This window comes from Phoenix dactylifera, chromosome 6, assembly GCF_009389715.1.
Source record: "Phoenix dactylifera cultivar Barhee BC4 chromosome 6, palm_55x_up_171113_PBpolish2nd_filt_p, whole genome shotgun sequence".
NCBI classification, from domain to species: domain Eukaryota; kingdom Viridiplantae; phylum Streptophyta; class Magnoliopsida; order Arecales; family Arecaceae; genus Phoenix; species Phoenix dactylifera.
In genome coordinates, this window is record NC_052397.1 from 9,591,197 (window position 1) to 9,603,746 (window position 12,550).

General features: G+C 41.4%; 1 protein-coding gene across 1 annotated transcript in view; it reads right to left on the bottom strand.

Annotated features, from left to right (window-relative positions):
- The window catches only part of LOC103721640 (AP-4 complex subunit epsilon), a 29,503-nt gene extending 24,259 nt beyond the window's left edge, over nucleotides 1-5,244 (bottom strand). Inside the window, exons 1-3 of the mRNA XM_008811929.4 lie at nucleotides 4,305-5,244; nucleotides 2,714-2,899; nucleotides 47-262 (exon numbers count right to left, since the gene is read on the bottom strand). Of these exons, the coding sequence (XP_008810151.1) occupies nucleotides 47-262; nucleotides 2,714-2,899; nucleotides 4,305-4,871 (969 nt within the window). The 5' untranslated portion in view covers nucleotides 4,872-5,244. The remainder of the gene's footprint in view (nucleotides 1-46; nucleotides 263-2,713; nucleotides 2,900-4,304) is intronic.
- Nucleotides 5,245-12,550: the final 7,306 nt, after the last annotated feature.

Below are 12,550 nucleotides of genomic sequence, written 5' to 3' on the forward strand. Positions count from 1 at the left end.
ATAAAGCATGTTATAAACCATAACTGGAAAAATTTAGCTAACAAACCTTCAAAAATCTTGAAGTAGCTTCAACAGCAGCCTCTAGTAACTTAGGATTGGGAAAGATGGATGAAACACAGCATATGCATTCATATAATACAGCATTGCCAATGTTGCTTGATGGTTCACTTTTCCTAAAAATATCACCTAGGATGGTATACATATGTCCGCTTGCCTGCTTGTCACCGCTACCAAGTAATGCAAGGATTTTTAGTAGTTTTATCTGCAAATAATGAAACAAAAGATAATGATGAAAAAGGATAATTTAGTTCGCACCATCACTTGCTTGAATAGCACGAAAGGAAGCAAAAAGGCAAGAAAGCCTATGAAATAAACTAAAAATCAAATAATAAGTCATTAAGCTTATAGTATTCAGACCAAGGTATGCTGAACCGGCCCGTACTAGCCAGTTCAGCCCGTACTGGCCGGTTCAATTTGGCCTTAAAAAACGGTTCCTGCCCCTATGGGGCCAGAACCGGCTAGTACTAGATGCGTACCGGACGGCCCTATGGGGCCAGAACCGGCTGGTACTAGATGCGTACAGGGCGAAACCATCCGGTACGGCTAGGGAGCGATGTTCGCACCAATTCGCCACAGCGCACCCGCCCCGCACAAGCTATAGGCAACGCGCCCGCCTGCGCGCTGCGTTGTGTTATGCAGACCGGTTCGGCACCGGTCCGAACCTGTCCTGAACCGGTTCGGTAGGCGACCGGTACGCCTAACAGTACCGGTTTAACCTACCTTGATTCAGACACTTGCCTCGAATGTGCAAAACTTATCAAGGCCTATATGTCGCACTAGTTCTCCTTTATGTACAAGTAAACCTATGTTCAATGACAGAAATCCAAAAATGCTTCTAATTGGTCGGTACACTAAAATCATGTTGTATGTGTTGTCTAATAAAAATCTAAGTTTGCATGCTTCACATAAACATAATGCCTGCACCAGCATTTTTGTATTACTAAAATGTGTTAGGCATCACTTGTTCTGGGAGTATAATAACAATTGTTCCATAGAGTACATAGCCAAGTTGACACTCCTAGCTGACATATGACAAGGGGATGCCAAGTAACCTAAACTTGAGGTAAAGTAGACTCTCTCCTCTCGTGAGGAGACTATCCTAGATCTTTTATAAATAAGTATTATAAGTTAACAAGCTATTTAATTTCATGAATGCCAGGTTGGTGGTATAAATCCTTCATAGTCATTTCTTCCTATCAACAGCTACATATTCAGTCAGCATAAGTTTTAAATCCTTCCACAGAAAATCAACGTTCCTTTAGGTCTTCATCTCCTCTCTCCTGATCCTTTTACACAAACTCAAGGTCTTAATTGGCCTTTCTTGGTAATCGAACATTATTATACTAGTTATTGCATGGGCACATAGAATCAGTCTTTCATAGCACTTATTCATAAACATACAAATTATGGCACAGATATACACAAACCATACTCATGCATCCACTGAGGATAAGGCCTGTGCAGAGCATGACCAATTAGAGGCAAGATGAAAGGACAAGATTGGTTTCAAGAAAAATAGTAGTCATCAGATCAAAAGCCATGAAGCAGAAAAAGTGGGAGGTAGACTATATGAGGCAACAAGTGGAAAATAGGGTGAACCCAACCAATTAAAGATTTGGACCTGACTTTAGGGATGGAATATGAGGCTGGATACATTCCTAAAAGTAAATTTTCTTTGGAATAGTAGAACCCATCCTGTTGCAGTTTAGGCAATGGTTCACTATAACAGTATGACTTACCTACACAAAAATCATTTTACAAAGCAAATGTTTTACACAAACATGTGTACAAGAAATATGTAAAGACAACCATACACCTATGATGATGGCGACAGGGTAAGTCATGTTAGTAGGGTACGCACTAAATAATTAGTAATTTTATAGCCCTTGGATTTGGAGTTTTGGACTTATGAGATAATATGCTATATTAAATATAGTGAAGAAACAACATAAGTTCTACCAAAAAGAAAAATATTAACTTGTTATCCAAAATGGAACAACTCCTTCAAATTTTTCTTCTCCTTCCAATGTTCTTTCTCTAACCTTCCTTATGCAACAATAGTAAAAGTTAACCTTGTGCCCAGCATCTTCTGTCTCTCTTGACCCTAAAAGACCTTATCTCTCCCTTCGCTATCCTCTCTTTTATCTCTCTCTTCAACCACCAAGAAGAACTAGGTTTAGGGTTTTCAATGGTTGGGAACTAGTCAACATAGAGATTAAAACCTACCACAACTCGACTAATCAGATAAGAGACACAGCATTTCCATATGCCCTCGGAAGCTGTTTCTTAACATTCTGGAGGCTTACTGCAGGAACACTTTGCTTAGAAAATAACTTAGAATAGAATCCCTTCAAGACTTGTAGAAGGTACACAAGCATCCAGTTTCTTCGTATACCCTCATCAAGAATTGGCACCATCAAGGTTGACTTGATGTGCCCACATTAAATATGCAATTCAAAATTTTATGGATAATGATTAATTTGAGGTTGAGTGGGCATCATAAAGATGTTAATTTTAGTTAATATACAAAGTAATCAGTTCAAATGCACCTGTTTCAAATAATTGAATCCATGGTCAGAGGGACTGCATGTCATGAATACTTGACAGGACTGTTACTTGGATTAGAATAAATAATTTGTAGGTACCATTATACCTGAATAAAAGGAGCTGGCATCTGATGGTAATCATAGGTCTTTGGAAGCCTTCTTTCAGCAACTTGCTTAAGAATGCTAACAAAACTAACAACCAAATCCTTGTACGAGTTTATGTCTTCCTTAATAAGATCGAAAAGAGGGCAAAGTGTTGCACCCATCACCCCTGGATCATTATCACATAGCCTCTGCAACAAGCATAAATAATTGAAATAGCATCAGCTGATCAGAAAACCTGCAATATATATTAATAACCAAGGTAATCAATAAAACTTCAATACAATGTATATTTAGATTCTTGAAAAGATAGCATCCCTCATGTAAACTCAACTACAACATGAAAGCCAAAGCTATAAAGTTACCAATTATTTCATTTATCATGTGATCAGAGAGTAATTTGGCCCCATCTAAGATATCTTTAGTTTCAACTTACAACTTATGATGTAACAACAGCAGCTGCAATTAATATGACATTTTCCCCATGTTAAAGTTCCCACGTCTACGTCTCTCTCTATGTCTGTGTCCCAGCTTTTTGTTCAAATATTCATGCTTCCACGCACTGACCACCACTCACACTCACTTCCAAGTCAAAATACTAAGAAGGGGGCTTGAACAGAATGGGAGCATGTGGCTCTTCAAACACAGTAGCAGAAACAGTCTTTAGAGTATAACTATCTCACAAATTACTTTACTAATTGATATTGTAAAAGCTCATGACTGCTTGATTTCTTTTGGTTGTCCATGATCACTTTCCTGGAGGGCCTGCATTTCCTTTTCTTTCAAGCCATTTCTTATATAATGTTATGCCCTAATTTTTACAAGAAAGTTCATGGTCAAATTACATGGACCACTTCCTAATACCAACTAGGCTCGTTAACATGTGCTAGTTCACAAATGCAGAAACATAATTCAGTTTTGGGATCCATTTGATGTGTATCAAATAATAAATATCAGAAATAGATGATACATTATAACATGAAAAAGCAATTCATAATTAATAAACATGTAGAAAAGTGTAGAAAATGGCAATTATCAAAAATTTTCATATAACCCAACCTAATTCTCCAGTTCTCAGTAAAAGACACAAGAAGCAAATTTCTCTTAAGCTGGCAAAGTCCAAAGCAAAAGGAATGAACCAAAATCTTCGGAATAACTTTGGAAGTTATCAAGAGATAACTGAAAGAACATGACTTTGCTCAAGCAGACATGAAGACATGGAACATCTACTATTTGGCTTCCCTATGTTTTACAAATTAAAGGAACATGGAAACAGAAATATTGGGAATCTATTCCATTTCCCTCTTAAAGCAGGACCACAATCTTCACTTGGTTGTTCAATCAGCGAGGAAGAGAACCAACCCGATGGATAATCTCAGAGTAACTAAATAAGCACTAAAGGAATAAATTTGACACCCAAAACAAACCAAAGGTAGCACCTTTAATGAGCAACAATCATAAGCATATATATAACATGATGTATAGAAATTCACAGCAAGGGTCAGTCTACTCAGCAAGAAATACATTGCACTAAAATCGGACAATGCAAGGCAGGCAGAGTATTTTAAATTTGAAAAGAAAAAAAGACCCCTGTACCTTCCTGAAATTGGAGATGAGGTGAGACACGGAGTTGGGCGCTCGCTGGTAGAATCGGTGGAGGGCCAAGACGGCCTTCTTGCGGACGGCCTCCTTGGAGTGGCCGAGCAGCTCGACGACCTGGGGAAGCACAGCAGGGATAGTCTCCTCGTTGATGAGCTTGCAGACGGCGGTGAGGGCGGCGCAGACGATGAGGTAATTGTCGGAGCGGAGGTCCTTCTGGATGGTGTTGACGATGAGGATGATGAGGTCATGGTCCTCGTTGAGGAAGAGGGTGACGGCGAGGTAGCCAGTGCGCTTGAGGAGGAGGGAGTCGTCGTGGGTCATCTTGACGGCGTGGATGTAGCCGAAGGAGGCGTCGTGGCCGAGCATCTCGACGTAGACAAGGCGAATGAGATACTCCTTCATCTTGCGGCGGGGTACGTCGGGTTCGGCGATCCGGCGCTTGAGGGTATCGATCTCGCGGAGGATGATGCGGTCCTCCTCGGCCTTGGAGCGGGCCTCGCCGATGGACTTGACGAGGTCCAAGAACTCCTTCGATTGGCCCCATCCGCCCTGGGAGCCCATGGCGAGCTCCCGCCCGATTGTCTTCAGCTGCTCCAGCTTCGATCCGCCAAGATCCGTTCCACGGGATCCAATCGCAGCAGCAGAGCGCTGCTAGGGCTTGAGAGCAAGAAGAACCCTAGATCCAACCGAGGACGGGAGAGAAGGAGATCAAGATCTGGATCTCAGAAGAGAGGCGGTGAGTAGAGAGGAGGGAGAAAGAGGAGACGTAGAACTATGGAATCGATGGGTTTTTTGAGAGTGTCGGACGGGCTCTCTCTCCTTCTCGTTCTGGGACAGATGCCGCCTTCGGCGAGAGAGAGGGGAAGGAGAGAGACTGACTTTGTTTCTATTTGGCGTCACTGGCAAGGAGAATTTGGGAAGAATTGTGGTGCTCATTGAAGTTAAAACGAGGGGCTCTCTCTATACTGGTTTGCAACCAGGTTTTTTTTTTTCTGTACGAACTGTAACCAGGTTATTTGATGGGATTTGCTCAGGGACCTTGGAGGCCATTAGGGTGTATGCGACCCACGTGCAACATTTGTGTTGAAATATTTGGATAGAAAGAAAAAAAGAGAAAAAAATAATTTTATTTTTTATTTTTTTTATATTCGGAACATCTTATGGGTTATATATACTCGTGTACAAATTCCATGTATAGAAAATAATATAAGCTGATATATGACCTCACTAATAATAAAAATATTATAAGTGATACAGTTTGTCATGTGATCCCTCAAATCACTCTAACAAAATTACGCTAATAAAGGAAACTAATATACGTTGACATAGAATCACGCTAATAACGAAAAATATTATGAGTGATGCAGATTGTTATATGATCCTTATAATTATTCTAACATCCCTCCTCAAACTCAAGATGGTACTATACGTGTTAACTTGAGTTTGAAAACTGGATACGAATGTATCGAAAAACTAACGTACTAGATAAAGAGCTGGAAATGATGTGGCAACGAGAAGACACAAAGAAGATGATAGCTGCAGCGATGACAGATTTTAGAGAGAAGGCAACCGAAGATGATGCTCGTAGACGAAAGCACAATTGAAGAAGAACAAGAAACCTCGAATTGGATGTGTTGCCCAGATAGACAACCCAAGAGGGAGGGTGAATTGGGTTTTAAAATAATTATTACAATTAAATGGTTTGTGAAATACTAATTAATACTTTTTGCGAGTAGATTAATTAGATTCTATGTGCAGTGAATGAAATGAAAGTAAGAGACACAAAGGCAATCACAAACACAATGATTTTATAGTGGTTCGGAGCTAACCCTTGCTCCTACGTCTACTCCCCAAGCCTCACTTAGGAATTCACTATAACTCCTCGGATTACAGCCGGTTGTTTTACAAGCTCACAACCTAACTTGTTGTTTTACGAGATCACAACGAACTCAGTCGGTTTTTCCAGGCTCACCGACTAGAACCACCCGATTGTTTTTCCGGGATCACAATCAAACCCTTACACGTTGGTTTCAACCTAGGCTCACCAACAAATCTTTACACCCTTGATTCAATCCCCTGATTGAATCAAGTAAGGACCGAATGGATAGAAAGAAAAAAGAGAAAAAAATACAGCTTCTAAGAAAGCAGATATTCAGCAATTTAAATAATAGAGAAGTTAAGAGCCCTCAAACAAGTTTATGACGATGTAGAGGAGGGCTTCTCGAACTCTGGGTCTCCTCTTGAATGTCTTGAAGACTTGAAGGCTGAAGGAGACTTCTTTTTTGCTGGGAAGAGTTGGTTGAATGGAGTTAATGGCCCTCTTCCTTCTTTTCCGTTGAAATCCTTTTGCAGATGAAGATTTCTTGTTTTCTTAGAGTGGAATGTCACTTCTCTGCCGTGCTACAGTTCTCTATGGCTATTTAAGCCATCCCCACAGAAACTAGCCGTTAGACACAATCTTCTAGCCATTCTGCACATTCTGCACATCCTGACAATATTTCCGTTGGGATCGGAGTCGACTCGCGCGATCTGGAGTCGACTCGGCTGCAGCAGGAGTCGACTCATGCTTTTCTGGAGTCGGCTCGGCAACTGTTCCGGATTTGAATTAAAGTGCACTTCTCGACTGGGAGTCGACTCGACTTAACCCGGAGTCGACTCCCCAAAGTCTGGAGCTGACCTGGCACTTTTGGAGTCGACTCATTCCAAGGAATCCATAGATGTATTCTTCAACTTTGCTCACTCGAGTCGACTCGAAAATTCTGGGAGTCGACTCGGCGCTCAGAGTCCGAACTCCCGATCTTCTGTCTTTTGGCTCGTGCCGTCTTGGAGTCGACTCGGACTATTTCGGAGTCGACTCGGCTCTCAGTATCCGAAAAACAGTCTTCTGTTTTTTTGGGGTAGCGCTGCCTTGGAGTCGACTCGAACTGTCTTGGAGTCGACTCGCCTCTCAGAGACAAAAATACTGTCTTCTGTCTTTTTGGGGTCGCGCTGTCTCGAAGTCGACTCGGGCTTTGCGGGAGTCGACTCGGCTCTCAGTGTCCGAAAGTTACTCTCTGACTTTTGCCTTGTATTACACTGAGAGTCGACTCTCGCTTCCTTTGGAGTCGACCTGCCAACCATCGGAGTCGACTCGCGTTCCTCAGGAGTCGGCTCGGCTCTCAGGGTCCAAAATAACTTCTCTGTCTTTTTGTCTGTAACTCCCTGGAGTCGACTCATACTATTCTGGAGTCGACTCGGCAAGCATCGGAGTCGACTCACGCTCTTCAGGAGTTGACTCGCTGACAGGTTTTGAGTTGGATCTTTCTGTTCGTCTGTCTGTTCTCAGTCGGAGTCGACTCGTAATGTTCAGGAGTCGACTCGAGCCTGTGCCAGTTGTGGAGTGATTGATTAAAACCCTATTTGATTTTGATGAGCTCAAAGCATTTGAGTATATCTTTTGTTTACTAATGAATTCAATTGAGTGTTTCAGTGAAAATCTTGTCTAAGTGTTTCTAGACTTGGTTCAAGATATTTTGGATAAGTTAAGAAGTCAGTTTGAACCAAAGTCTGAGACTCGAGTCGACTCCGGGATATTACGAGTCGACTCCAAGCATATCAGAATCACTGGCACGGGCTCGAGTCGACTCCGGATCATTACGAGTCGACTCCGACTGAGAACTGACAGACGAATAGAAAGACTCAACTCAAAATCTGTCAGCGAGTCGACTCCTGAAGTGCGCGAGTCGACTCCGATGATTACCGAGTCGACTCCGGTGTAGTATGAGTCGACTCCAAGGAGTTACAGATAGAAAAGTCAGAGAGCGATTTTCGACTCCGATGATTACCGAGTCGACTCCTGTAGAATGCGAGTCGACTCCGATGGTTGGCAGGTCGACTCCAAAGAAAGCGAGAGTCGACTCTCAGTGGTACACAAGGCAAAAGTCAGAGAGCAGTTTTCGGACTCTGAGATCCGAGTCGACTCCCGCAATGCGCGAGTCGACTCCGAGACAGCGCGACCCCAAAAAGACAGAAGATCGAATTATTGTCTCTGAGAGCCGAGTCGACTCCCAGACAGCTCGAGACGACTCCAAGGCAGCGCTACATCAAAAAGGCAGAAGGCTGTGTTTCGGAAACTGAGAGCCGAGTCGACTCCGGAACAGTTCGAGTCGACTCCAAGACTGAACGAGCCAAAAGACAGAAGATCGAGAGTTTGGGCTCTGAGCGCCGAGTCGACTCCCAAGATTGTCGAGTCGACTCGAGTGGGCCAAGTTGAAAAATTAGCTCCATGGACTTCATGGGATGAGCCGACTCCGAAAATGGCAAGTCAACTCCAGAAGTTGGCAAGTCGACTCCGGGTTAAGTCGAGTCGACTCCCAGTCGCGGAGGTCACTTTAATTCAAATCCGGAATAGTTGCCGAGCCGACTCCAGAAAAGCATGAGTCGACTCCCGCTACAGCCGAGTCGACTCCAGATCGCGCGAGTCGACTCCGACCCCAACGGACATATTGTCAGGATGTGCAGAGTGTGCAGAACGGGCAGGAAAAAGTGTCTAACGGCTAGTTTCCGTGGGGGATGGCTTAAATAGCCACAGAGGACTGTAGCAAGGTAGAGAAGCACCATTCCACTCAAAGAAATCAAGCATCCTATCTCGGCCAACTGGTTTTCAACAGAAAAGAAGGAAGAGCGCCATTAACTCCATCCAGCTACCTCTTCCCAGCATTTAAAGAAGTCTCCTCCTGCCTTCAAGTCGACCAGACATTCAAGAGGAGACTCACAGTTCAAGAAGCCCTACTCTACTCCAACTCAAACGTGTTTGAGGGCTCTTAACTTCTCTCTAGTTTATATTGCTGTATATCTGCTTTTTAGAAGCTCTATTTTTCTATTTGTCTTTGTTCTTTCCATCTTGTCTTTGCTTGATTCAATCAGGGGATTGAATCAAGAGTGTAGAGGTTGGTTGGTGAGCCGAGGATAAAACCAACGTGTAAGGGTTCGATTGTGATACCGGGAAAATAATTGGGGTGGTTCTAGTCGGTGAGCCTGGGAAAACCGACCGAGTTCGTTGTGAGCTCGTAAAACAACAAGTTGGGTTGTGAGCTTGTAAAACAACCGGCTGTAATCCAAGGGGTTATAGTGAATTCCCAAGTGAGACTTGGGGAGTGGACGTAGGAGCAAGGGATAGCTCCGAACCACTATAAACATTGTGTTTGTGATTGCTTGTGTCTCTCTCTCTCACTCTCATTTCACTCACAGCACATAGCAACTAATTAATCATCTTGCAAAAGTATTAATTAGTCATCCACAAACGTTTTAATTGCAAAATTATTTTAAAACCCAATTCACCCCCCTCTTGGGTTGTCTTTCTGGGCAACAAGTGGTATCAGAGCCTAAACTCTTCTACCCTAAGAGTAAAAGATCAAAATGACAACCCCATTTGGATCTTCCCACATTGAGGGTCAGTCCACCCAAAGACCCTCATTCTTTAATGGATCCGACTACTCATATTGGAAGGCTAGGATGAGAATATTTATCCAAGCCCAAGACTATGAGATGTGGACCATTGTAGTAAATGGACCATACATCCCATCCATCTATGTAGAGGGTGTCACTGTACCCAAACTCGAAAAGGATTGGGATGACCATGACATGAGAAAGGCACAACTCAATTCCAAAGCAATGAATGTGCTTTACTGTGCATTAGATAGGAATGAATTCAATAGAGTCTCTACTTGCAATTCTGCAAAAGAGATTTGGGATAGACTTGAAGTGACCCATGAGGGCACGAATCAAGTCAAAGAATCCAAAATAAACATATTGGTTCATAAGTATGAACTATTTAAGATGGATTCTAATGAAACAATCACTTGCATGTTCACTAGATTTACTGACATTGTCAACGGCCTAAAAAGCCTTGGCAAAAACTATACTAACAGTGATCTTGTCAGGAAGATTCTTCGCTGTCTACTAAGGTCATGGGAAGCCAAGGTGACGGCAATCCAAGAAGCCAAGGACTTGAACAAACTACCACTTGAGGAGCTTCTTGGATCCCTAATGACGCACGAGCTAACAATGAAGCAACACAGCGAAGAAGAGTCCTCCCATAAGAAAAAGGTAATAGCTCTCAAATCTACATCATCTAACAAAGACTTGTCTTGCAGTAGCAGCAGTGAAGAAGAAGATCACGAGGGAGAGGATGATGAGGCTCTTCTCGTACGTAAGTTCAGAAGATTCATCAACCAAAAGAAGTCCTTTCATCAAAGGAGAGGCCCCTCAAATTTCTATCGAAAGGATAAAGGTAAGGAAAGGAAAAATGAGGGGATTGGATATTATGAGTGCAAGAAGCCGGGACACATCAGAGCTGAGTGTCCTTTACTGAAGAAGGGGAGCAAGTACAAGAAGAAGAAAGCCCTTGTCACCACCCTATCGGACTCCGACACATCATCATCATCATCGGATGAGGAACAAGGAGAAAAGGCCAATTTCTGCTTCATGGCCAATGAAAATGAGGTAACATCCGCATCACATTTAGATTTTACTTTCGATGAATTATATGATGCTTTCAATGAATTAATGGATGAATACAAAACAATAAACGTTAAAAACAAAGAACTAAAAGTAACTAACCAAACTCATCTCCGTAAGTATGATTCATTAGTTAAGGATAAAGATGTTCTTATCAAAGAAAATGCAGAACTTAAAACAAGTAACCAAATCTTGATACAAAAGAATAATACCTTAACTAAAGAAAATGAAAGGCTGAACAAAGAAACATTAGAACCCAAAAACAATAAACATATAAATGAGAGTCTCACAAAAGAACTAAATGATCTAAAAGCAGAAAAACAAACACTAACTAAAGAACTTGAAAAATACAAACCCTTGGTTGAAAAATTTACATATAGTTCTGAAAAATTGAATATGATACTTAATAGTCAACGAGCGGTATTCAATAGAGCGGGTTTAGGGTATAAACCTAAACATAAGCAAAAACTTCTTAGTAACTTCTTTGTTAAAGCAGGGAAAAGTAAAACTAAGAAAATAACCTGTTTTTGTTGTGGAATTTTAGGACATAAAGCAAATGTGTGTAAGTATAGGAAAGGGAAAACTAAAAGAAAAATTAAGAGGATTTGGGTTCCAAAAGGAACCAACATTACTAACCATGAAGGACCCAAGAAAACTTGGGTACCTAAGATTATATGATTTGCTTGTGTAGGAGTGTCTTGCAGCCAAGGTCGACAAAAATTGTTGGTACTTGGATAGTGGCTGCTCAAGACACATGACGGGTGACAAGGATCAATTCTTCACCCTTGAAGCTAAGAAGGGAGGTGTTGTGACTTTTGGAGACAATAACCAAGGTCACATCATTGGTATAGGTAAAGTACAAATTACCCCTTCAACTTTTATTGATAATGTTCGATATGTTGATGGTCTTAAGCATAATTTATTAAGCATTAGTCAATTATGTGATAGAGGTTATAATGTTATGTTTAAACCATCACTATGCATCATAACAAACCCAAATGACAATAGTTTAGTTTTTAAAGGAATAAGACGTGGAAATGTGTATGTTGTAGACCTTGAGGATCTTGCCAAACACAACCCATGTTTAGTTGTTAATGAAACTAAGGATAATGATGCTAGTTGGTTATGGCACCGTAAGTTAGGTCATGCAAGCATGGACACCATATCTAAACTAGTTAAAAGAGATTCTGTGATAGGTTTGCCAAAATTAAAGTTTGAAAAGAATAAAATATGTGAAGCATGTCAATTTGGCAAACAATCAAGGAACTCCTTTAAATCTATAAATTGTGTCTCTACCTCTAGACCTCTAGAACTACTACACATGGACCTATTCGGACCAACTAGAACCACAAGTCTAGGTGGAAATAAATATGGTCTAGTTATCGTAGATGATTATTCTAGATATACTTGGGTCATGTTCTTAGGCCATAAGGATCAAGCATTTTCAATTTTCAAGAAATTTCATAAAGAAGTAACAAATGCTAGAGATACTTCTGTAATAGCTATTAGAAGTGACCATGGTACCGAATTTGAAATTCATTTATTTGATGAGTTTTGTAGTAAAAAGGGAATAACACACAATTTTTCTGCACCTAGGACACCACAACAAAATGGAGTTGTGGAGAGGAAAAATAGAACTCTAGAGGAAATGGCTAGAACTATGTTGTGTGAAAGTAACCTCCCTAAGTACTTTTGGGGAGAAGCTGTCAATACTTCTTGTCATATATTAAATAGAGTTTTAT